The 26,015-nt window shown below is 62.3% G+C and overlaps 1 protein-coding gene across 1 annotated transcript; it reads right to left on the bottom strand.

Moving 5' to 3' along the window:
• Positions 1–2,415: 2,415 nt before the first annotated feature.
• IKBKG (inhibitor of nuclear factor kappa B kinase regulatory subunit gamma) lies at positions 2,416–25,778 on the bottom strand. Its single transcript, XM_064738057.1, has 13 exons — positions 25,534–25,778; positions 22,769–23,271; positions 21,462–21,500; positions 17,869–17,982; positions 15,248–15,357; positions 13,664–13,703; positions 12,511–12,623; positions 10,794–10,890; positions 8,193–8,234; positions 7,438–7,638; positions 4,888–5,012; positions 2,717–2,775; positions 2,416–2,597 (listed from the first exon to the last, which is right to left on the bottom strand). Exons 1-13 carry the CDS (start codon positions 25,646–25,648, stop codon positions 2,482–2,484), a joined length of 1,674 nt encoding a protein of 557 aa, XP_064594127.1. The 5' UTR covers positions 25,649–25,778; the 3' UTR covers positions 2,416–2,481.
• Between the last annotated feature and the right edge of the window lie 237 nt (positions 25,779–26,015).

Genomic DNA, 26,015 nt, shown 5'->3' with positions numbered 1-26,015 from the left:
GAGGGGCCGAGACCCCCCCTCAGTGAGGGGGGGCTGGGGGACCCCCAGCAATGGGGCAATAAAGGAGAGTTCAGCCAAAGCCGGGGGTGTTTATTGGGGAGGGGACCCCGAAATCCAGGGGGGGTTTGGGGGTGACATGGGAGGGTCCTGGGGGGGGGGTTTTGGGGTACCCCACCCCAAAATGATCCAATCCCTGCCGTGGATCCAGCAGGAGATTCCCAGAGGAACTTTTTGGGGTGCCCCCCTGGGGGTCCTGGGGGGGATTTTGGGGTGCTCCCACACCAGATCCAGTTCATGATGTGGAACCAGCAGGAGATTCCCAGAGGAACTTTTGGGGTTTTTTTGGGGGTCCAAAATCCCCAGGTTGAGGCTCCAGGGGAGTTTTGGGGTTCCCCAGGGGAGTTTTGGGGTTCCCCAGGGGGGTTTTGGGGTGTCCTGGGGGTGATTTTGGGGTGCTCCCCACACCAGATCCAGCTCATGATGTGGATCCAGCAAGAGATTCCCAGAGGAACTTTTGGGGTTTTTTTGGGGGTCCAAAATCCCCAGGTTGAGGCTCCAGGGGAGTTTTGGGGTTCCCCAGGAGGTTTTTGGGGTTCCAGTGGGGGTTCTGGGGTTCCCCAGGAGGTTTTGGGGTGTCCTGGGGGTGATTTTGGGCGTCCTGGGGGTGATTTTGGGGTGCTCCCCACACCTGATTCAGCTCATGATGTGGAACCAGCAGGAGATTCCCAAGGAACTTTTGGGGTCCCCCTGGGTTGTGGCTCCCAGAGGGGTTTTGGGGTCCCCCTGGGGGGTTTTGGGGTGTCCTGGGGGTGATTTTGGGGCGTCCTGGGGGTGATTTTGGGGTGCTCCCCACACCAGATCCAGCTCATGATGTGGATCCAGCAAGAGATTCCCAGAGGAACTTTTGAGGTTTTTTGGGGTCCCAAACCCCAGGTTGAGGCTCCAGGGGGATTTGGGGGTTCCCCAGGAGGTTTTTGGGGTTCCAGTGGGGTTTTGGGGTGTCCTGGGGAGGATTTTGGGGTGCTCCCCACACCTGATCCAGTTCATGATGTGGATCCAGCAGGAGATTCCCAGAGGAACTTTTGGGGTTTTTTGGGGGTCCCAAACCCCCAGGCTGAGGCTCCAGGGGAGTTTTGGGGGTTCCCCAGGAGGTTTTTGGGGGTTTTGGGGGTTCCATGGGGGGATTTTGGGGTACCCCAACCCAAAATGATCCAATCCCTGCCGTGGATCCAGCAGGAGATTCCCAAAGGCACTTTTGGGGTTTTTGGGGTCCCCCCTGGGTTGTGGCTCCCAGGGGAGTTTTGGGGTTCCCCAGGGGAATTTGGGTTCTATGGGGGGATTTTTGGGGCTCCCCCCAAAATGATCCAATCCGGATCCAGAGAGGGAATTCCCAGAGGAACTTCTGAGGTTTTTGGGGTCCCCCCAGGGTTGAGGCTCCCTGAGTGTTTTGGGGTGTCCCCCTGGGGTGATTCTGGGGTTCCATGGGGGGTTTTTGGGGTGCCCATGGGGAAGGTTCTGGGGTACCCTGAGGGCGGTTTTTGGGGTGCCCCTGAGATGTTTTTGGGGCGGTTTTGGAGCTCCTGGGGCGTTTTTGGGGCGCCCTCCGGGGCTGGTTTTGGGGTACCCTGGGGTGTTTTTGGTCTTTTTAGGGTGGCCCGCCAGGGGGTGTTCTGGGGTGCTGTGGGGCTGGTTTGGGGTGCTCGTTTTGGGGTGTCCTCAGGAATTGGTTTTGGGGTGTTTGTGGGGCTGTTTATGGGGTGCCCCTGGGATGATTTTGGGGTGCTCCTGGGGGTGATTTTGGGTGTTTCTGGGCTGGTTTTGGGGTTCCAGGGGGGGCTGTTTTTGGGGTTCCCCCGGGTCTGTTTTTAGGGTGCTGTGGGTCTGTTTTTGGGGTGGAGGGGAGGCTGTTTGTGGGTCTGTTTGTGATGCTGTTTTTGGGGTGCCCCCAAGGTAGTTTTTGGGGTGCAGAGGAGCTGTTTGTGGGGCTGCTTTTGGGGTTCCCTCGGGGCTGTTTTAGGGTGTTTCTGGGCTGTTTTTGGGGTGTTTTTGGGCTGTTTTGGGGTGTTTCTGGGTCCATTTTTGGGGTGTTTCTGGGCAGTTTTTGGGGTTCCAGGGGGGCTGTTTTTGGGGTGTTTCTGGGCTGTTTTTGGGGTTCCCCCGGGGCTGTTTTTGGGGTTCAGGGGACAATTTTTGGGGTACCCCAGGGCTGTTTTTGGGGCATTTCTGGGCTGTTTTTGGGGTTCCCCCGGGGCTGATTTTGGGGTGTTTCAGGGCAGTTTTTGGGGCTCCCAGGGGGCTGTTTGTGGGGCTGGTTTTGGGTTCCAGGGGGCAATTTTTGGGGTGTTTCTGGGCTGGTTCTGGGCTGCTTTTGGGGTGTTTCTGGGCTGTTTCTGGGCTGTTTTTGGGGTTCCAGGGGGGCTGTTTCTGGGCTGTTTTTGGGGTCCCCCGGCGCTGTTTTGGGGGTTCAGGGGGGATCCCCCCTCACTTGATGCAGTCCATGACGTGGATCTGCAGCGTGTCCATGTCCGGTGCCCGGTATTGGCACTTGGGGCAGCAAAGCTCCGGCCCCTCCTCGGGGGGGGGCAGCGCCCCAAAACCTGCGGGGGGGGGGGGGGAGGGGGAGGGGCACGGTCAGACCCTGCCCCGCCCCCCCCGGGGGGGTTTGGGGGTCCCGCCCCCCCCCCGAGCCCCCCGAGCCCCCCAAGCCCGCACTCACCCGGGGCCGGGGCCGGGGGCGGCTCCGAGTGCCGGTTCCGCATCTCCTCCAGACGCGCCCTGGGAAAGGGAATTCGGGGATTTTGGGGGGATTTGGGGGGTCTGGGAGGGATTTGGGAGGGTCTCGGGTGTGAGGTGTTTGGGGGATTTTGGGGGATTTGGGGGTGGGATTGAGGTGGTTTTGGGGGATTTTGGGGGATTTGGGGGTGGGATTGAGTGTTTTGGGGGATTTTGGGGGATTTGGGTGGGATTGAGGGATTTGGGGGTCTGGGAGGGATTTGGGGTGGGATTGAGGTGGTTCTGGGGGGTTTGGGGGATTTTGGGGGTGGGATTGAGGTGGTTTTGGGGGATTTTGGGGGGTTTGGGGGGTCTGGGAGGGATTTGGGAGGTTTGGGCGGGATTGAGGTGGTTTTGGGGGATTTTGGGGGATTTTGGGGGTGGGATTGAGGTGGTTTTGGGGATTTTGGGGTGGGATTTGAGGTGGTTCTGGGGGGTTTTGGGGGTGGGATTGAGGTGGTTTTGAGGGATTTGGGGGGTCTGGGAGGGATTTGGGAGGGTTTGGGGGTGGGATTGAGGTGGTTTTGGGGGGTTTTGGGGATTTTGGGGTGGGATTGAGTGGTTTGGGGATTTTGGGGGTTTGGGGGGTCTGGAGGGATTTGGGAGGTTTGGGGGATTGAGGTGGTTTTGGGGGATTTTGGGGGATTTTGGGGGTCTGGGAGGGATTTGGGAGGGCTTTGGGGCGGGATTGAGGTGGTTTTGGGGGATTTTGGGGGATTTGGGGGTGGGGAGAGGGGTTTGGGAGGGGCTTTGGGGGGATTGAGGTGGTTTGGGGGGGATTTGGGGATTTGGGGATTTTGGGGATTTGGGGGATTTGGGTTTGGGGGCTTTGGTGGGATTTGAGGTGTTTGGGGGATTTGGGGGATTTGAGGGTTGGGAGGGATTTGGGGGATTTAGGTGGGTTTGAGGGATTTTGGGGGTGGATTGGGTGGGATTGGGGATTTGGGGGATTTGGGGGTGGGATTGAGGTGGTTTGGGGGCTTTGGGGGGATTTTGGGGGATTTGGGGGGGAGAGATTTGCTGGGATTTTGAGGCCGTTTTGGGGAGGTTGGGGGGGTTTCAGGGGATTTGAGGAGATTTTGGAGGGATTGGGGAATTTGTGGTGGATTGAAGTTGGGGGGATTTGGTGGGATTTTGGGGGGTTTTCAGGGGATTTAGGGGTTTTGGGAGAATTTGGGGGTTTGGGGGGATTTGGGGGGGTTTGGGGGTTTTGGAGGGCTCTTAGTGGGTATGATGGGTTTCAGGGGATTTGGGGATTTGAGCGTTTGGGGTGTTTGGTGGTTTTGAGGGGGATTGGGTGCTTTGGGGGATTTGGGGTTTTGGGGGATTTTGGGGGATTTAGGGGGATTTGGGGGGTTTTGGGGTATTTAGGGCTTTTGGATGTTTTACGGGCTGTTTTGGAGCTAGTTTTGGGGTGGTTTTGGGGTGTTCCTGGCTGTTTTGGGCTGGTTTTTGGTGTGTTTTTGGGTGTTTTCGGCTGTGTTTTGGGGTGTTTTTGGGGTGGCTTTGGGCTGTTTTAGGGCTGGTTTTGGGTTGGGTTTTGGCTGGTTTTGGGCTGTTTTTGGACTATTTTGGGGCTGGTTTTTGGGGTGGCTTTGGGCTGTTTTAGGGCTGGTTTTGGGGTGTTTTTGGGGTATTTTGGGTGTTTGGAGCTGTTTTTGGGGTGTTTTGGGGCTGGTTTTGGAGTGTTTTTGGGGTATTTTGGGTGTTTGGAGCTGTTTTTGGGCTGTTTTCAGGGTGTTTTTGCCGGTTTTGGGGTGTTTTGGGGGTGTTCTGCTGTTTTTGGGTCGTTGGTTTTGGGCTGTTTTGGGCCAGTTTTGGGCTGTTTTCAGGGTGTTTTTGCTGTTTTGGGCTGTTTTAGGGTGTTTTTGCCGGGTTTTGGGCTGTTTTGGGGTGTTTTTGCCAGTTTTTGGGGTGTTTTTGGGTTTGTGTTTTTGGGCTGTTTTCAGGGTGTTTTTGGGTTAGGGCTAGCCCGGTTTTGGGCTGTTTTCGGGGTGTTTTTTGCTGTTTTTGGGGTGGTTTTGCCGATTTTGGGCTGTTTTGGGGTGTTTTTGGCCGGTTTTGGGCTGTTTTCAGGGTGTTTTTGCTGTTTTTGGGCTGTTTTTGGGGCCGTACCGGGCGCCGTCCCCGCCGAGCCGCAGCCGCAGCTGCGTCAGCTCCTCCTGCAGGGCCTCGCGCTGCCCGTGCAGCTGCTCCCGCGCCGCGCGCTCCGCCTCGAAATCCGCGCGGTAAATGTCGGCCTGGGGACGGTGAGGGGTCAGGAACCCCGAAATCCGATAGGGAACCCCAAAATCCATCCAGGGAACCCCAAAATCCATCCAGGGAACCCCAAAATCCACCCAGGGAACCCCAAAATCCATCAGGGAACCCCAAAATCCATCCAGGGAACCCCAAACCCAACCAGGGAACCCCAAAATCCACCCAAACCTCCCCCAGTGCCGCGCGCTCCGCCTCGAAATCCGCCCGGTAAATGTCGGCCTGGGGACGGTGAGGGGGTCAGGAACCCCGAAATGCATCCAGGGAACCCCAAAATCCACCCCAAAATCCATCCAGGGAACCCCAAAATCCATCCAGGGAACCCCAAAATCCACCTCGAAATCCACCCAAACCCCTCCAGTGCCGCGCGCTCCGCCTCGAAATCAGCACGGTAAATGTCGGCCTGGGGACGGTGAGGGGGTCAGGAACCCCGAAATACATCAAAGAAACCCCAAAATCCATACAGGGAGCCCCAAACCAAACCAGGGAACCCCAAATCCACCCAAACCTCCCAGTGCCGCGCGCTCCGCCTCGAAATCCGCGCGGTAAATGTCGGCCTGGGGACGGTGAGGGGTCAGGAACCCGAAATACAATAGGGAACCCCAAAATGCAACCAGGAACCCCAAAATCCACCCCAAAACCACCCAAACCTCCCCCAGTGCCGCGCGCTCCGCCTCGAAATCAGCCCGGTAAATGTCGGCCTGGGGATGTTGGGGGGTCGGGAACCCCAAAATCCAACCAGGGAACCCCCAATTCCACCCCAAAATCCATCCAGGGAACCCCAAACCCAACCAGGGAACCCCAAAATCCATCCAGGGAACCCCAAAATCCATCCAGGGAACCCCAAAATCCACCCAGGGAACCCCAAAATCATCCAGGGAGCCCCAAAATCCATCCAGGGAACCCCAAACCCAACCAGGGAACCCCAAAATCCACCCAGGGAACCCCAAACCCAACCAGGGAACCCCAAAATCCACCCAGGGAACCCCAAAATCCAACCAGGGAACCCCAAAATCCATCCAAGGAACCCCCAATTCCACCCCAAAATCCACCCAGGGAACCCCAAACCCAACCAGGGAACCCCAAAACCCATCAAAGGAACCCCCAATTCCACCCCAAAATCCATCCAGGGAACCCCAAATCCAACCAGGGCACCCCAAAATCCATCCAGGGAACCCCAAAATCCATCCAGGGAACCCCAAAATCCATCCAGGGAACCCCAAACCCAACCAGGGAACCCCAAAATCCAATCAGGGAACCCCAAAATCACCCAAATCCCCCAGTGCCGCGCGCTCCGCCTCAATGCGGGTGTTTATTGTTTCGGTTTGCCTTGGGTGTTTTTGGGGGTACGGGCCCAATCCCCAGACCAGCCCAAGACTGCGTCAGACCCCTAAATCCTCCCAGGGATGCCCCTCCACCGGCGACCCCCAAATTCCACCGCAAATTCCCAAATCAGGAACCCCGAAATCCAACAGGAACCCCAAAATCCAACAGGGAGCCCCAAAATCCAACCAGGGAACCCCAAATCCACCCAAATCTCCCAGTGCCCGCGCTCCGCCTCGAAATCGCCGGTAAATGTCGCCTGGGGACGTGGGGGGTCAGGAACCCCAAAATACAAAGGAACCCCAAAACCCAACCACCCCAAAATCTATCCAAACCCCCATGATCCAGGCCATCACCGCCCGAAAATCCACCAGGAACCAAATGTCGGACCTAAAGCAAACGGAAGAAGGTCGGGAACCCCAAATCCCCCAATATAGGGAACCCCAAATCAACAGGAACCCCAAAATCCAACCCAGGGAACCCAAAATCCACCCAAACCTCCCCCAGTGCCGCGCGCTCCGCCTCGAAATCAGCACGGTAAATGTCGGCCTGGGGATGGTTGGGGGGTCAGGAACCCCAAATCCGAGGAACAAATCCATCAGGACCCCAAATTCCACCCAAAATCCAACCCAGGGAACCCCAAAATCCACCCAAATCCCCCCAGTGCCGCGCGCTCCACCTCGAAATCCCAAACGCCGTAAATGTCGGCCTGGGGATCGGGGGCGGGAACCCCAAAATACCAAGGAACCCCAAATCTACAGAGACCCCAAAATCACCCAAAGGAACCCCAAAATACATCAGGGAACCCCAAACCATCACAGGGAACCCCAAAATGCAACCCAGGAACCCCAAACCACCAGGGAACCCCAAACCCAACCAGGGAACCCCAAAATCCATCAAAGGAACCCCAAAATCCAATAGGGAACCCCAAAATCCCCCCCGATCCCCCCCAGCCCCACCTGAGGACCCTGCCCTGGGTTTGGGGGTCTCAGGACTCCCCCCAGCCCCACGTGCGGACCCTGCCCCAATTTTGGGGGTCCCCCAGCCCCACCTGGGGACCCTGCCCCACATTTTGGGGGTCCCCACCTGTGCCTGCAGCACCGGGATGGTCTCCAGGGTCCCCCCAGCCCCACCTGGGGACCCTGTCCCCAATTTCGGGGGTCCCAGGGTCCCCCAGCCCCCTGGGGACCCTGCCCCAATTTCGGGGTCCCCCAGCCCCACCTGTGCCTGCAGCACCGGGATGGTCTCCAGTTCCACAAAGGGACCCCCCAGCCCCACGTGGGGACCCTGCCCCAATTTTGGGGGTCCCAGGTCTCCCACCCAGCCCCATTCGGTGGGAGCCCACTGGACCTGCCCACATTTGGGGGTCCCAGCCCCACCTGCGCCTGCAGCACCGGGATGGTCTATTCACAAGGGACCCCCCAGCCCACCTGGGGACCCTGCCCCAGTTTCGGGTCCTCCCCCAGCCCCACCTGTGCCTGCACACGGGATGGGTTCCAGGCCCCCCTGCCACTGGGGCCTCCCAATTGGGGGTCCGTGAGCCTCCTGCCTGCTTGGCCCCCCAGCGCCCTCCGCGGCGCAGCAGCCCGGGCGGGTCACCGACGGAAGGGACACTGAGAGACTGGGACCATGCTGGGGGTCCCAGGGACACTGAGATGCCAGTTGGGGACCACTAGCCACCTGGGCACCGGAGGATTCCGGGACACCCGTGCCCTGACCATTCTGGGGACCAGTGAGCACCCTGACACCTGGGGACCACCCTGGTTTGAGAGGTCAGGGACACGAGACCACCTGGGCGCAGCACCTGGGACCACGACACCCCCCAATCCCATCCAGCGCACCCCCAGCGCGGCCTCGGCGGCGCGGAGCTGCTCCTGCGTCACCTGCACGGGGACGGGGACACTGAGAGAGCTGGGACAGCTGGGGACACCTGGGGACACTGAGAGAGCTGGGGACACCTGGGGGACACCTGGGACACCTGTGACATCTGAGACACCTGTGTCACCCCCCAATCCCATCCACTGCACCCCCAGCGCCGCCTCGGCCGCATGGAGCTGCTCCTGCGTCACCTGCACGGGGACACTGAGAGCAGCTGGGGACAGCTGGGGGACACTGAGACACCTGGGGACACTGAGACACCTGGGACACCTGGGGACACTGAGACACCTGGGGGACACTGAGACACCTGGGGACACCTGGGGACAACACCTGGGACACTCTGGTTGGACACCCATCAGAGTAGCTGGGGGGATCACCTTTGGGGGACACTGAGACATTGGGGACACTGGGACACTGGGACATGGACACTAGGGGGGACACTGGACACCTGGGGACACCTGGGACACCTGAGACACCCCCGAACCATCCACTGAGCCCATGCGCACACTGGGGAGCACTCCTGGGGACACCTGGGGCTGGGACAGACACTGAGACACCTGGGGACACCTGAGGGACACCTGGGGCGCCTGGGACACGTCTGTGTACCTGGGGGAGGGCAGGGACACTGTGACACCTGAGGGACACCTTGGACACCTGGGGACACCTGGGGACACTGAGGGACTGGGGACATACACTGGGGGACACCTGGGACAGCTGGGGAGACACCTTGACACCTGGGCACTGGGGGACACTGAGAGAGCTGTGAGACCTGGGGGACACTGAAACACCTGTGACAGCTGGACACCTGTGAGTCACCCTAAGAGCATTCACAGCCACCCATGTGCTCACGGGGGGGGGCACCTCGTGCGTCACCTGGGCAGGAGGACTGTGACACTGGACACCTGGGTCACCTGGGGGACACAGACACTGTGGACACCTGAGGGACACTGAGTCACCTGGGGGACCTGGCCTGTGACACTGGGGGACACTGAGAGAGCTGGGGACAGCACCTGTGGCACCTGGGACATGGACAGGACACTGTGACACTGGGGACACCTGTGACACATCTGTGTCACCTGTGATATCCTGGTGACACTGTGGACCCCTCAGTCCATCCGGACCCAGGGCTTCGACCAACCTGTGGACACCTGGGGGGACACGGAGAGAGCTGAGGACACCTGGGGACACCTGGGGGACACTGAGACACCTGGGACACCTGTGACAGCTGTGCACTGGGGGGACACGCCATGACAGAACCTGTGACACCTGGGGACACCTGGGATGAGACACCTGTGACACCTGTGACACGAGCTGGGGGACACCCGTGACAGCACCTGTGACACCTGGGGACACTGGGACACTTGAGAGTGCACCTGTGACACCTGTGACAGCTGTCACAGCCTGTGATCACCTCTGACAACACTGTGACACCTGAGACACCTGTGACAGCACTGTGTCACTGGACAGGGACAGGGACACTGTGAACACCTGGGACACCTGTGACCACTGTAGGGACACCTGTGCACACCTCATGACACCCTGTGGGGCACACCTGGAGGGTACCAGTGTCACCTGTGACATGACACCGGGTGGTCACCTGGGGTCACCCTGGCTCACCCCTGTCCCCACCAGCCCCTCACCTGTACACCCTGTGTCACCTGGGGTCACCATCATGTGACACCGGCGTGTGGACATCACCTGACACCTGTGACATCACCTGTGTCATCTGGGGGTCACCTGTGTCACCTGTGACATCATCTGTGTCACCTGTGACGTCACCTGTGTCACCTGAGTGTCACCTGAGGGTCACCTATGTCACCCCCAGCCCCTCACCTGCACGCTCCTGTGTCACCTGGGGGTCACCTGTGTCACCTGGGGGGTGGCACTGTCACCTGGGCACTCACCTGAGAGCACCTGAGCCACCCCAGGGACATTCCAGGTGTCCCCAGGAGGGAATGGAATGGGACAAGGGACAGCTCCGGGGTCCCCAGGTGTGTCCCCAGGTGTGTCCCAGGTGTGTCCCCAGGTGTGTCCCAGGTGTGTCCCCAGGTGTCCCCAGGTGTGGTTTAGTCCCCAGGTGTGTCCCCAGTGCATGTGTCCCAGGTGTCCCAGGTGTGTCCCAGGTGTGTCCCAGGTGTGTCCCCGTGTCCCCCAGGTGTGTCCCAGGTGTGTCCCCCAGGTGTCCCAGGGTGTCCGTCCCAGGTGTCCCCAGGTGTGTCCCAGGTGTTCCCCAAGGTGTGTCCCCAGGTGTGTCCCAGGTTGTGTCCCCGCCAGGGTGTCCCCAGGTGTGGTCCCCCAGGTGTTGTCCCCAGGTGTGTCCCAGGTGTGCCGTGTCCCCAGGTGTGTCCCAGGTGTGTTCCCCCAGTGTCCCAGTGTCCCCAGGTGTGTCCCAGTGTCCCCAGGTGTCCCAGGTGTCCAGTGTCCCCAGGTGTCCCCAGGTGTAGTGTCCAGTGTGGTGTCCCAGTGTGTCCCAGCTGTCCCCAGGTGTCCCCAGGTGTGTCCCAGGTGTCCCCAGGTGTGTCCCCAGGTGTCCCCAGGTGTCCCCAGGTGTCCCTGTCCCTCACCTGGCTCCGTTTGTCCCCCTCCAGGCTGGCCTTGATGTGGGCGTCGTACTCCTGGAACAGGTGATGGTAGGCGGCCTGCAGCTGCACCAGCTTCCTCCTGAAAGGGACAGGGGACATTGGGGACATTGGGGACACTGGGGACACTGGGGACAGGGGACTGCAGCTGCACCAGGCCATTTGATATGAAAGGGACATTGGGGACATTGGGGACATGAGGGGCACTGGGGACATGGGGCCTGAGGGCACCATTGGGGGACAGGGGACAGTATGGGGACATGAGGACAGTGGGGACACTGGGGACACTGGACATTCTCGGGACAGGGATTGGGGACAATGGGGACATTGGGGACAGTGGGGACGATGGGGACATCGGGGACATTGAATGGGGACAGGCGGCCTGCAGCTGCACCAGCTTCCTCCTGGGGACAGGGGACATTGGGGACACTGGGGACAATTGAAGGGGCATTGGGGACATTGAAGGGGCATTGGGGACATTGGGGACATTGAGGGGACACTGGGGACACTGGGGACGTCATCAGGGACAGGTGGCTTCTGCCTTGGGGACACTGCGAGTGCCACTGCCTCCCCTCCCAGGGACAGATGGCCCTGAGTGCCACCAGCTCCCACGGGGACACTGGGGACAGTCAGGGGACACTGGGACACCAATGGGTGTCCCCAGGTGCCACCCCCGCCCATGTCCCTGTTAGCGCTCACTCCTCCCCAGTGTCCCCAGTGTCCCCAGTGTCCCCAATGTTATCACTCAGTCCTCCCCAATGTCCCCAATGTCCCCGTTGTCACTCACTCCCCCCAGTGTCCCCAAGGTCCCCAGTGTCCCCAGTGTCCCCAATGTTATCACTCAGTCCTCCCCAATGTCCCCAATGTCCCCAGTGTCCCCAATGTCCCCAGTGTCCCCAAGGTCCCCATTGTCACTCACTCCCCTCAGTGTCCCCAGTGTCCCCAATGCTGTCACTTGCACCTCCCAGTGTCCCCAGTGTCCCCAGTGTTGTCACTCACTGCTCCCCAATGTCTCTGCTGTCCCCATTGTCACTCCTCCCCATGTCCTCAATGTTGTCACTCACTCCCCTGGTGTCCCCAATGTCCCCATTGTCACTCATTCCCCTCATTGTCCCCAGTGTCCCCATTGTCACTCACTTCTCCTCGGTGGCCCCATGTCCCCATGTCCCCATTGTTGTCACTCACTCCCCCCACTGTCCCCATGTCCCTGTTGTCACTCACTCCCCCCCATTGTCCCCACGCCCCCCATTGTCCCCACGTCCCCAATGTCCCCATGTCCCCATTGTTGTCACTCACTCCCCCCCATGTCCCCAGTGTCCCCAATGTCCACTCACTACTTCTCCTCAGTGGCCCCATTGTCCCTCACTCCCCCCATTGTCCCCAATGTCCCCATTGTCCCCATTGTCACTCACTCCCCCCCATGTCCCCATTGTCCCCACTGTCACTCACTCCCCCCATTGTCCCCATGTCCCATTGTCCCCAATGTCCCCAATGTCCCCATTGTCACTCACTCCCCCCCATGTCCCCAATGTCCCCATTGTCACTCACTCCCCCATTGTCCCCACTGTCACTCACTCCCCCATTGTCCCCACTGTCACTCACTTCTCCTCGGTGTCCCCATATCCCCCATGTCCCCATGTCACTGTTGTCACTCACTCCCCCCCATGTCCCCATTGTCCCCAGTGTCCCCATTGTCACTCACTTCTCCTCGGTGGCCCCGCGCCGCTCCACCCTCAGGGCGGTTTCCAGGTTGGTCACCTGGAGCCGGAGCTGGTCCAGCTGCACCCGATGGCCCTGGGCCACCTCCTCCAGCTGCTGGCAGCGCTCGGCGTCACCGCGGGCCCTGCGGGGACACCCCAGGGACACCACTGTCACCCACTGTCACCCACTGTCACCCTGTGTCACCCTGTGCCACCCCATTGTCACCCTGTGCCACCCTGGGCCACCTCCTCCAGCTGCTGGCAGCGCTCGGCGTCACCGCGGGCCCTGCAGGGACACCACTGTCACCCACTGTCACCCAGTGTCACCCACTGTCACCCTGTGCCACCTCCTCCAGCTGCTGGCAGCGCTCGGTGTCACCACGGGCCCTGCGGGGACACCCCAGTGTCACCCTGTGTCACCCTGTGTCACCCACTGTCACCCTGTGTCACCCTGGGCCACCTCCTCCAGCTGCTGGCAGCGCTCGGCGTCACCGCGGGCCCTGCGGGGACACCCAAGGGACACCACTGTCACCCTGTGCCACCTCATTGTCACTCAGTGCCACCCCACTGTCACTCGGTGCCACCCCACTGTCACCCACTGTCACCCTGGGCCACCTCCTCCAGCTGCTGGCAGCGCTCGGCGTCACCGCGGGCCCTGCGGGGACACCCAAGGGACACCACTGTCACCCTGTGTCACCCACTGTCACCCTGGGCCACCCTGGGCCACCTCCTCCAGCTGCTGGCAGCGCTCGGCGTCACCGCGGGCCCTGCGGGGACACCCCAGGGACACCACTGTCACCCATTGTCACCCTGTGCCACCCTGTGCCACCCACTGTCACCCTGTGCCACCCACTGTCACCCTGTGCCACCTCCTCCAGCTGCTGGCAGCGCTCGGCGTCACCGCGGGCCCTGCAGGGACACCCAAGGGACACCACTGTCACCCACTGTCACCCTGTGCCACCCTGGGCCACCTCCTCCAGCTGCTGGCAGCGCTCGGCGTCACCGCGGGCCCTGCGGGGACACCCCAGTGTCACCCTGTGTCACCCACTGTCACCCTGTGCCACCTCCTCCAGCTGCTGGCAGCGCTCGGCGTCACCGCGGGCCCTGCGGGGACACCACTGTCACCCTGTGTCACCCATTGTCACCCTGGGCCACCTCCTCCAGCTGCTGGCAGCGCTCGGCGTCACCGCGGGCCCTGCGGGGACACCCCAGTGTCACCCATTGTCACCCTGTGCCACCCCATTGTCACCCTGGGCCACCTCCTCGAGCTGCTGGCACCTCTCGGTGTCCCCACAGGCCCAGGGGCACCCCATTGTCACTCTATGCCACCCCATTGTCACTCAGTGCCACCCCATTGTCACCCTGTGCCACCCCACTGTCACTCGGTGCCACCCCACTGTCACCTCCTCAAACTGGTGGCACCACCACCATCCCCGCGGGCCCTGTGTGTCACTCAGTGTCACTCAGTGTCACCCAGTGTCACCTCCCCGAGCTGGTGGCACCGCTCAGCGTCCCTTGGGCGCTGTGTGTCACTCAGTGTCACCCACTATCACCCTGTGTCACTCAGTGTCACTCAGCGTCACCTCCCTGAGCTGGTGGCACCGCTCAGCGTCCCTCGGGCCCTGTGATGTCACTCGGTGTCACCGATGTCCCCTGCGCAGGTGCCACTCCTACCTGTGACAGCTCCGGCTGCTCCTGCTGCCCCCGGCGCTGTCCCCTCCCCTTGGGGACAGTCCCTGACCCCCCGTGTCCCCCCCAGGTGTCCCCAGGTGTCCCCATGTCCCCTTCAGATGTCCCCAGGTGTACCCACCTGTGCTCCAGGTGTCCCCATGTCCCCCCATACTCCTCCAGGTGTCCCCAGGTGTCTCCCTGTCCCCCCAGGTGTCCCCAAGCATTCCTGTGTCACCCCCAGGTGTCCCCAGGTGTCTCCCTGGGTGTCCCTGTGTCCCACCAGGTGTCCCCATGTCCCCTCATATCCTCCCAGGTGTCCCCAGGTGTCCCCCCATGTTCCCCAGTGCCCCCACCTGCGCTCCAGGTGTCCCCCCAGCTGTCTCCCTGGGTGTCCCCAGCTGTCCCCCCCCATCCCCAGGTGTCCCGATGTCCCTGTGTCCCCCCATGTCCCCAGGTGTGCCCATGTCCCCCCATGTCCCCAGGTGTCCCCATGTCCCCATGTCCCCAGATGTCCCTGATCCCCAGGTGTCCCCATGTCCCCCCCAGGTGTCCCCATGTCCCCCTGTCCCCACCTGCGCTCCAGGTGCTCTCTCTCCACCCGGCTCTGCAGTGGTGTCCCTGACCCCCAGGTGTCCCCAGCTGTCCCCATGTCCCCAGGTGTCCCCATGTCCCCAGATGTTCCTGATCCCCAGGTGTCCCCATGTCCCCCCCATGTCCCCAGCTGTCCCCAGGTGTCCCCACCTGCGCTCCAGGTGCTCTCTCTCTGCCCGGCTCTGCAGCAGTGTCCCCTCCCCTTGGGGACAGTCCCCAATCCCCAGGTGTCCCCATGTCCCCAGGTGTCCCCCCCATGTCCCCAGCTGTCCCCATGTCCCCACGGTGTCCCCAGGTATCCCCATGTCCCCCCAGGTGTCCCCACCTGCGCTCCAGGTGCTCTCTCTCCGCCCGGCTCTGCAGTGGTGTCCCTGACCCCCAGGTGTCCCCATGTCCCCCCCAGGTGTCCCCATGTCCCCAGGTGTCCCCATGTCCCCAGGTGTCCCCATGTCCCCAGGTGTCCCCAGGTGTCCCCACCTGCGCTCCAGGTGCTCTCTCTCCGCCCGGCTCCTCTCCAGGCGATTTTGGCTCTCCCGGAGCTCCCCCAGCAGCGACGTCACCTGGGCCTGGACCTGCGCCTTGTCCTGCTGGGGACAGGGACGGGGACACTGTCACCCTGTGCCACCCACCTGGGGACAGGGACGGGGACACTGTCACCCTGTGCCACCCTGCTGGGGACGGGGACACTGTCACCCTGTGCCACCCACCTGGGGACAGGGACGGGGACACTGTCACCCTGTGCCACCCTGCTGGGGACGGGGACACTGTCACCCTGTGCCACCCACCTGGGGACAGGGACGGGGACACTGTCACCCTGTGCCACCCACCTGGGGACAGGGACACTGTCACCCACCTGGGGACAGGGACGGGGACACTGTCACCCTGTGCCACCCACCTGGGGACAGGGACACTGTCACCCTGTGCCACCCTGCTGGGGACAGGGACACTGTCACCCTGTGCCACCCTGCTGGGGACAGTGTCCCTGTGTCACCTGGGGACAGGGACACTGTCACCCTGTGTCACCCACCTGGGGACAGGGACAGGGACACTGTCACCCTGCTGGGGACAGGGACGGGGACACTGTCACCCTGCTGGGGACAGGGACGGGGACACTGTCACCCTGTGCCACCCTGCTGGGGACAGGGACACTGTCACCCTGCTGGGGACAGGGACGGGGACACTGTCACCCTGTGCCACCCACCTGGGGACAGGGACAGGGACACTGTCACCCTGCTGGGGACAGGGACACTGTCACCCTGTGTCACCCTGCTGGGGACAGGGACACTGTCACCCTGCGCCACCTGGGGACGGGGACACTGTCACCCTGTGTCACCCACCTGGGGACAGGGACACTGTCACCCTGTGCCACCCTGCTGGGGACAGGGACGGGGACACTGTCACCCTGTGCCACCTGGGGACAGGGACACTGTCACCCTGTGCCACCTGGGGACAGGGACGGGGACACTGTCACCCTGTGTCACCCTGCTGGGGACAGGGACACTGTCACCCTGTGTCACCTGGGGACGGGGACACTGTCACCCACCTGGGGACAGGGACAGGGACACTGTCACCCTGCTGGGGACAGGGACACTGTCACCCACCTGGGGACAGGGACACTGTCACCCTGTGCCACCTGGGGACAGGGACGGGGACACTGTCACCCTGTGTCACCCTGCTGGGGACAGGGACACTGTCACCCTGTTCACCTGGGGACGGGGACACTGTCACCCACCTGGGGACAGGGACAGGGACACTGTCACCCTGCTGGGGACAGGGACACTGTCACCCTGTGTCACCTGGGGACAGGGACACTGTCACCCACCTGGGGACAGGGACACTGTCACCCACCTGGGGACAGGGACACTGTCACCCTGTGTGTCCCTAGCTATCCCCTATCCCCAGGCTGTCCCCAGTGTCCCCATCATCCCCAGTGTCCCCTGTCCCAATGTCCCTGTCCCCAGCTGTCCCCATGTGTCCCCAGTGTCCCCATGTCCCCTGCCCCTGGTACCTCCAGCTGTCCCTCAGTGTCCCCAATGTCCCTCTGTGTCCCCATGTCCCCTGTCCCTCCAGTTGTCCCTCAGTGTCCCCAGGGCTGTCCCCAGCTGTTCACCTGTGTCCCCAGGTGTCCCCCAGTGTCCCCTGTACCCAGTGTCCCCATGTCCCCCGGGTGTCCCCATGTCCCCGGTACCTCCTGCTGTCCCCAGGGCTGTCCCCATGTGTCCCTCAGTGTCCCCATCTGTCCCCATGTACCCCCAGTACCTCCAGCTGTCCCCAGTGTCCCCATGTCCCCAGGGCTGTCCCCATGTGCCCCCAGCTGTCCCCGGTAGCTCCAGCTGTCCCCATGTCCCCATGTCCCCATGTGTCCCCAGCTGTCCCCATGTGTCCCCAGCTGTCCCCATGTCCCCATGTGTCCCCAGCTGTCCCCATGTCCCCAGCTGTCCCCATGTCCCCAGCTGTCCCCATGTGCCCCCATGTCCCCAGCTGTCCCCATGTGTCCCCAGCTGTCCCCATGTCCCCATGTGTCCCCAGCTGTCCCCATGTGATCCCATGTGTCCCCATGTCCCCATGTGTCCCCATGTCCCCAGCTGTCCCGATGTGATCCCAGCTGTCCCCATGTGATCCATGTGTCCCCATGTCCCCAGCTGTCCCCATGTGATCCCATGTGTCCCCAGCTGTCCCATGTGATCCCATGTGTCCCCATGTCCCCATGTCCCCATGTGTCCCCATGTGTCCCCAGCTGTCCCCATGTCCCCATGTGTCCCCATGTGTCCCCATGTGTCCCCATGTGTCCCCAGCTGTCCCCAGCTGTCCCCAGTGTCCCCATGTGTCCCCATGTGTCCCCATGTCCCCATGTGTCCCCAGCTGTCCCCATGTGTCCCCATGTCCCCATGTGTCCCAGCTGTCCCCAGCTGTCCCCATGTGTCCCCAGCTGTCCCCATGTGTCCCCATGTCCCCACGTGTCCCCATGTGTCCCCATGTGTCCCCAGCTGTCCCCATGTGTCCCCAGCTGTCCCCAGCTGTCCCCATGTGTCCCCAGCTGTCCCCATGTCCCCATGTGTCCCCAGCTGTCCCCATGTGTCCCCATGTCCCCTGGGTACCTCCAGCTGCCGGCGCAGTCCCTGCAGCTGCAGCTCGGCCGCGCGGGAAACGTCCTGAGCGCGGAGCTCGGCCACGGCCACGCGGGAGCGCAGGGCCACCAGCCTGGGGACAGGGACACCGAGGGTCACCAAATGTCACCAGGGCTCATTGGTGTCACCAAACCCTGCCACCAGCCTGGGGACAGGGACACCCGTGTCACCTGGGGACACCAGTGCCACCAAACCCTGCCACCAGCCTGGGGACAGGGACACACCGGTGTCACCAAGGGCACCAATGGCACCAAACCCTGCCACCAGCCTGGGGACAGGGACATCAATGTCACCTGGGGACACCAGTGCCACCAAACCCTGCCACCAGCCTGGGGACAGGGACACCAATGTCACCTGGGGACACCAGTGCCACCAAACCCTGCCACCAGCCTGGGGACAGGGACACCAATGTCACCTGGGGACACCAGTGCCACCAAACCCTGCCACCAGCCTGGGGACAGGGACACCGGTGTCACCTGGGGACACCAGTGCCACCAAACCCTGCCCAACACCACCCGCAGGGCCACCAGCCTGGGGACAGGGACATCGAGGGTCACTGCTGTCACCAGTGTCACCAATGGCACCAAACCCTGCCACCAGCCTGGGGACAGGGACACCGAGGGTCACCAAATGTCACCAGGGCTCATTGGTGTCACCAAACCCTGCCACCAGCCTGGGGACAGGGACACCAATGTCACCTGGGGACACCAGTGCCACCAAACCCTGCCACCAGCCTGGGGACAGGGACATCAATGTCACCAAGGGCACCAATGGCACCAAACCCTGCCACCAGCCTGGGGACAGTGACACCGGTGTCACCAAGGCCACCAAATGTCACCAGGGGTCACCAAGGGCCACCAAACCCTGCCCAATGCCACCCACAGGGCCACCAGCCTGGGACAGGGACACCCGTGTCACCAGTGCCACCAAACCCTGCCCAATGCCACCCGCAGGGCCACCAGCCTGGAGACGGTGACACCGGTGTCACCAATGTCACCAGGGCTCTTTGGTGTCACCAAACCCCCCCCACGTGGGAGCGCAGGGCCACCAGCCTGGGGACAGGGACAACGGTGTCACCAGGGCTCATTGGTGTCACCAAACCCTGCCACCAGCCTGGGGACAGGGACACCGGTGTCACCAAGGCCACCAAACCCTGCCCAATGCCACCCGCAGGGCCACCAGCCTGGGGACAGGGACACCAATGTCACCAGTGCCACCAAACCCTGCCACCAGCCTGGGGACAGGGACACCGAGGGTCATTGCTGTCACCAGTGTCACCAAACCCTGCCCAACACCACCCGCAGGGCCACCAGCCTGGGGACAGGGACACCGAGGGTCACCAATGTCACCAGGGCTCTTTGGTGTCACCAAATCCACCCCACGTGGGAGCGCAGGGCCACCAGCCTGGGGACAGTGACACCGGTGTCACCAAGGCCACCAAACCCTGCCCAATGCCACCTGCAGGGCCACCAGCCTGGGGACAGGGACACCGGTGTCACCAGTGTCACCAGGGCTCTTAGGTGTCACCAAACCCCCCCACGTGGCCACGCAGGGCCACCAGTCTGTCCCCAGGTGTCCCCAGACCATCCCCAATGTCCCCAAAACCCCCAATGCCCCCAGGTGTTCCCAATGTCCCCAGACTGTCCCCAATGTCCTCAATGTCCCCAATCCCCCCAGTGTCCTCAGGTGTCCCCAATGTCCCCAATCCCCCCAGTGTCCCCCCAGTGTCCCCAGTGTCCCCCATTGACGCCAATGTCCCCAATGTTCCCGTTCCCTCCAATGTCCCCAATGTCCCCGTTGTCCCAAGTGTCCCCAATGTTCCCCCAATGTCCCCAGGTGTCCCCAATGTCCCCAGTGTCCCAAATATCCCAATCCCCCAATGTCCCCCCAATATCCCTGATGACCCCAGTGTCCTCAACGTCCCAAATGTCCCCAGTGTCCCCAATGTCCCCAATCCTCCAATGTCCCTGCTGTCTCCAGGTGTCCCCATGTCCCCGCTGTCCCCAATCCCCCCAATGTCCCCAATGTCCCCAGTGTCCCATTGTCCCCAGTGTCCCCATTCCCTCCACTGACCCCAGTGTCCCCAATGTCCCCAACATCCCCAAAGTCCCAATGTCCCCAATGTCCCCATTCCCTCCACTGACCCCAGTGTCCCCAGTCCCCCAATGTCCCAATTGTCCCCAATGTCCCCATTCCCTCCACTGACCCCAGTGTCCCCAATGTCCCCAACATCCCCAATGTCCCCGTTCCCTCCACTGACCCCAGTGTCCCCAGTCCCCCAATGTCCCCATTGTCCCCAATGTCCCCAGTTCCCTCCAACATCCCCAGTGTCCCCAGTCTCTCATGGACCCCAATGTCCCCAAACCCCAATGTCCCCAGTGTCTCCTCAAGTGTCCCCAGGTGTCCCCAATATCCCAATCCCCCAATGGCCCCAGTGTTCCTCCAATGTCCCTGATGTCCCCAATGTCCCCAACGTCCCCAATGTCCCCATTCCCCCTTTGACCCCAATGTCCTCAACGTCCCCAATCCCCCAGTGCCATCAATGTCCCCAACGTCCCCGCTGAGCCCATTGTCCCCAACATCCCCAATGTCCCCAGGTGTCCCCAATGTCCCCAATCCCCCACTGTCCCCATTATCCCCAATGTCCCCAATGTTTCCCCAATGTCCCCAATCCCCCAATGTCCCCAGGCTGTACCCATTGTCCCCAATGTCCCCAATCCCCCAATGTCCCCACTGTCCCCAATCCCCCAATGTCCCCAATCCCCCATTGTCCCCAATGTCCCCAATCCCCGAATGTCCCCAGGCTGTACCCATTGTCCCCAATGTCCCCAATCCCCCAATGTCCCCCCAATCCCATGTCCCCATGCCCCATTGTCCCCAATGTCCCCAATCCCCAATGTCCCCAATGTCCCCCATTGTCCCCAATGTCCCAATCCCCATTGTCCCCAATTCCCCAATGTCCCCAGCTGTCCCATTCCCCCAATTCCCCATTCCCCCAATGTCCCCAATCCCCATGTCCCAATCCAGTCCCAGTGTCCCCATGTCCCAATGTCCCAATGTCCCCATGTCCCCAAGTCCCCATGTCCCCAATCACTCAGCCTCACTTGCCATGGCCTGCCTCACTGCTCCTCGAGTGGGTCCACAAGTCCCAGTGTCAGTGAGGGCTTGGGGACATCGGGGAGTCCCCAGGGGGACAGAGGGGACAGAGGGGTCCCAGGCCAGGGCCAGTGGGGACACGGGATGTCCAGGGACAGAAGGGGACAGAGGGGCTCACACGGGCTCCGGGGAGGGACACGAAGGGGTGGGCTCGGGGGCCCGGGGACACTGGGGACATCGTCCAGGAGGGACACCGCAGGGCTGGGGCATCAGGGCTGGGGACAGTGGGGACATTGGGACATTGGGGACATCAATGGGACACTGGGGACATCGTCCAGGGGAGGGGACACCGACAGGGGCTGTGGGGACAGTGGGGACATCAATGGGACATTGGGGACATTGTCCAGGGGAGGGGACACCGACAGGGGCTGTGGGGACAGTGGGGACATTGGGGACATCAGGGGGACATCGGGGACATCGTCCAGGGGAGGGGACACCGACAGGGGCTGTGGGGACAGTGGGGACATCAGGGGGACATGGGCTGGGGACATCAGTGGACATGGGGACTTCAGGGGGGACACCGACAGGGGCTGTGGGGACATAGGGGACAGTGGGGACATCAGGGGGACACTGGGGACATTGTCCAGGGGAGGGGACACCAACAGGGGCTGTGGGGACATCAGGGGGACACTGGGGACATTGTCCAGGGGAGGGGACACCGACAGGGGCTGTGGGGACAGTGGGGACATTGGGGACATCAGGGGGACACTGGGGACATTGTCCAGGGGAGGGGACACCGACAGGGGCTGTGGGGACAGTGGGGACATCAGGGGGACACTGGGGGGGGGCTGTGGGGACAATGGGGGACATCAATGGGACATTGGGGACGTCCTCCAAGGGGGGGGGGGACACCTACAGGGGGGGCTGTGGGGACAGTGGGGACATTGGGGGACACTGGGGACACCAGAGGAGACACTGGGGACATCAGGGGGACGCTGGGGACATCATCCAAGGGAGGGGACACCAACAGGGGGGGCTGTGGGGACATCAGGGGGACATTGGGGGACGCTGGGGACATCAGGGGGACACTGGGGACATCAGGGGGACATTGGGGGACGCTGGGGACACAGGGAGACACTGGGGACATCAGGGGGACGCTGGGGACACCAGGGAGACACTGGGGACATCAGGGGGACATTGCAGACATCAAGGGGACATCAGGGGGACACTGGGGACATCCTCAAAGGAGGGGGACACTGAGTTGGGGGGCACCTTGGGGGCCGTGGGGACATTGGGGACATCAGGGGGACATTGGGGGTTCCCCAGGGGGACACTGGGGACATCAAGGGGGACATCAGAGGGACACTGGGGACATCAAGGGGACATTGAGGGACATTGGGGGTTCCCCAGGGGGACACTGGGGACATCAAGGGGGACATAAAGGAGATCTGGAGGATGTTGGGGGACACCAGGGGGACATTGAGGGACATCAGGGGGACTGTGGTGACATTGTCCAAGGTGGGGGACACTGAGACATTGGGGCTGTGGGGACATTGGGGACATCAGGGGGACATTGGGGGTTCCCCAGGGGGACACTGGGGACACTGGGGGGATGTTGGGGGACAATGGGGCCAGGAAGGGGACACTGGGAGGAGCAGGGAGGACATTGGGGGACACACTGGGGACAACTGGGAGCAGTGGGAGGGGTGTGGGGACACGAGGGGGGACAGAAGGGACACGGAGTGGGGACACAGCCGGGGGGGGCCACACCTACCTTGGTGCTGGTGTCAGGGGCGCTCCTGCAGCTGTCCCCAATGTCCCCAAGGGTGTCCCTGATGTCCCCAGGGCTGTCCTTGGTGTCCTCACGGGTGTCCCTGATGTCCTCGAGGCTGCTCTTGGTGTCCCCAGGGCCGGTTTTGGTGTCCCCAGGGCCGTTTTTGGTGTCCCCAGAGCTGGTTTTGGTGTCCCCAGTAGTGACGCTGATGTCCCCAAGGGTGTCCTTGGTGTTCTCAGGGGCGTCCCTGATGTCCTCGGAGGTGTCCTTGGTGTCACTGGAGCTGCCCCTGCTGTCCCCAGGCGTGTCCCCGCTGTCCCCAGCTGTGTCCCCGCCGTTGTCCCCGGCGCTGTCCCCGCGCTGTCCCCGCAGGTGCAGCACCAGCTGCCGGGCCTGTCCCCAGCGCCCCCGCAGCAGCTCCCGCTCCCCCCGGCGCTGCAGCTGCAGCCGGCGCAGCTCGTCCAGGCGCTGCCGCAGGGACTGCGTGCAGTGACACAGGGCACCTGGGGACACCAAAGGGACATTGCAGTGACAAGGGCACCTGGGACACAAAGGGACATTGCAGTGACACAGGGCACCTGGGGACATCATTGGGGACATTGCAGTGGCACAGGGCACCTGGGGACACAGGGACATTGCAGTGACACAGGGCACCTGGGGACATCATTGGGGACATTGCAGTGACACAGGGCACCTGGGGACATTGGGGACATTGCAGTGGCACAGGGCACCTGGGGACAACATGGGGACATTGCAGTGACACAGGGCACCTGGGGACATGGGGACATTGCAGTGACACAGGGCACCTGGGGACACCAAAGGGACATTGGGGACATTGGGGACATCATCAGGGACTGCGTGCAGTGACACAGGGCACCTGGGGACATGGGGACAGCATTGGGGACATTGGGGACATTGGGGACATCATTGGGGACATCATCAGGGACTGCGTGCAGTGGCACAGGGCACCTGGGGACATGGGGACATTGGGGACATTGGGGACATCATCAGGGACTGCGTGCAGTGACACAGGGCACCTGGGGACATTGGGGACATTGCAGTGACACAGGGCACCTGGGGACATGGGGACATTGCAGAGGCACAGGGCACCTGGGGACATTGGGGACATTGCAGAGGCACAGGGCACCTGGGACATGGGGACATTGCAGTGGCACAGGGCACCTGGGGACATTGGGGACATTGCAGTGACACAGGGCACCTGGGGACATTGGGGACATCATTGGGGACATCATTGGGGACATTGGGGACATCATCAGGGACTGCGTGCAGTGACACAGGGCACCTGGGGACATGGGGACAGCATTAGGACATTGGGACAGCATTGGGGACATCATTGGGGACATCATTGGGGACATTGGGGACACTGTGCAGTGACACAGGGCACCTGGGGACATGGGGACATTGCAGTGACACAGGGCACCTGGGGACATGGGGACATTGGGGACATTGGAGACTGCGTGCAGTGGCACGGGGCACCTGGGGACATTGGGACATTGGGGACATCATTGGGGACATTGGGGACTGCGTGCAGTGACACAGGGCACCTGGGGACATCATTGAGGACATTGGGGACTGCGTGCAGTGACACAGGGCACCTGGGGACATGGGGACATTGGGGACACTGGGGACAGTGTGCAGTGACACAGGGAACCTGGGGACAGCAAGGGACAGCATTGGGGACATCGGGGACGCAGCACTCCTGGGGACAGCAGCAAGGACATTGGCAGGGACAGCGGGGACATCGGGAAGGACATTGGGGACATTGGGACTCCGGACACTGTGGGGACATTGTGACATTGAAAGCATGGGGACGCTGTGGGGACACTGAGGTGACATCGGGGACTCAGAGATGTCAGGGAAATGGGGGACACGGAGAGAACATCGGGAACCTTGGGGACATTGTGGGGGTGGAGACACCAGGGACATTGGGGGACATCGGGGGACATTGGGGACATTTGGGACTGGGGACATTGGGGACATTGGGGACATCGGGGACATTTGGGACTGGGGACATTGGGGGACATTGGAAGCGCTGAAGGCATCAGGTGACATTGGTGACATCAATGGGGACACAGGGGACGCTCCTACGGACACCACAGTGCTCCCCAGGCCCTCCCAGTTTGATCCCAGTCCCTCCCAGTGCTCCCAGTTTGGTTTCAGGCTGCTCTCAGTTCCCCCCCAGTGCCCTTCCCAGTCCGTCCCAGTTTGATCCCAGTCTCTCCCAGTCCCCCACAGTTGCCCCAGTTTGATCCCAGTCCATCCCAATCCCCTTCCAGTCTCTCCCATTTCCCCCAGTCTGGGCCCAGTTTGGTCCCAGTCCCTCCCCGTTCCCCCCAGTTCCCTCCCCACCCCCTCCAGTCCCACCCAATGCTCCCAATCCCTCTCTCAATCCCTTCCCAGTCCATTCCCAATCCCCCCCAGTTTAAATCCAGTCCCCACAAATCCCCTCTCAATCCCTCCCAGTCCCCCCCAGTTCATTCCCAGTCCCTCCCAGTTTGATCCCAGTCCCTCTCAATCCCCTCCCAATCCCTCCCAGTTTAAATCCAGTCCCCCAAATCCCCTCTCAGTCCCCCCCAGTCACTCCCAGTCCCCCCCAGTTCATTCCCAGTGCCCCCCAGTTCATTCCCAGTGCCCCCAGTTTGATCCCAGTTCCATCCCAGTCCCCCCCAGTTTGATCCCAGTCCCCCCCAGTCCCCCCAATCCCCTCCCAGTCCCTCCCAGTCCCCCCGGTTCCCCGTTCTCACTCCTCAGCTCGCGGTTCTCCGCCCGCAGCCGCTGCAGCGCCTCCGCCAGCGCCGGCTCCGCCTCGGGCCCCGGCTGCACCATCTCTGCGTGCCGCCGCCAGCGCCCGCCGCTCATGGGCGGCTCCGGGGGCGCGGGCGCGGTTCGGGCCCGGTTCGGGGCCGAGCTCGGGCGGGTTTGGGCCCAATTCGGGGATTTTTGGGATCCCGGCGGCGCCGCCACTTCCTGCTTCCGCCGGAAACGCGTGACGTCACCGCGCCCCGTCACCGCGCCCCGCCGCCACTTCCGCCTCGGTAAATGTCATGGCGGCGCCATAGCAACGCCGAGAGGCGGAGAGCGCTGATTGGTTACGCCTCCGTGTGTAGCTCCTCCCTCGCTCTGCGGTGATTGGTTAAGGAGGAAGGAAGCTCGGCGGTGATTAGTTGGTGAGATAAGAGGCTCGGCGATGATTGGTGGATAAAGGGTGAGGGCGTGGCGGTGGGCG

Source organism: Zonotrichia leucophrys, unplaced genomic scaffold (genome assembly GCF_028769735.1).
Source record: "Zonotrichia leucophrys gambelii isolate GWCS_2022_RI unplaced genomic scaffold, RI_Zleu_2.0 Scaffold_162_106701, whole genome shotgun sequence".
Taxonomy (NCBI): Eukaryota; Metazoa; Chordata; class Aves; order Passeriformes; family Passerellidae; genus Zonotrichia; species Zonotrichia leucophrys.
The sequence above is the reverse complement of the archived record's forward strand: the minus strand, read 5'-3'. Positions and strand labels throughout refer to the sequence as shown.

Excerpts from the sequence above, each read along its gene's own strand:
- IKBKG (XM_064738057.1), bottom strand. The coding sequence starts at position 25,648 with ATGAGCGGCGGGCGCTGGCGGCGGCACGCAGAGATGGTGCAGCCGGGG. Across the intron at positions 21,501-22,768 it reads CCCCTGACACCAGCACCAAG|CCCCTGTCGGTGTCCCCTCC; the intron begins GTAGGTGTGGCC and ends CTGTCCCCACAG. Across the intron at positions 8,235-10,793 it reads AGGGGGACAAACGGAGCCAG|GTGACGCAGGAGCAGCTCCG; the intron begins GTGAGGGACAGG and ends GTCCCCGTGCAG.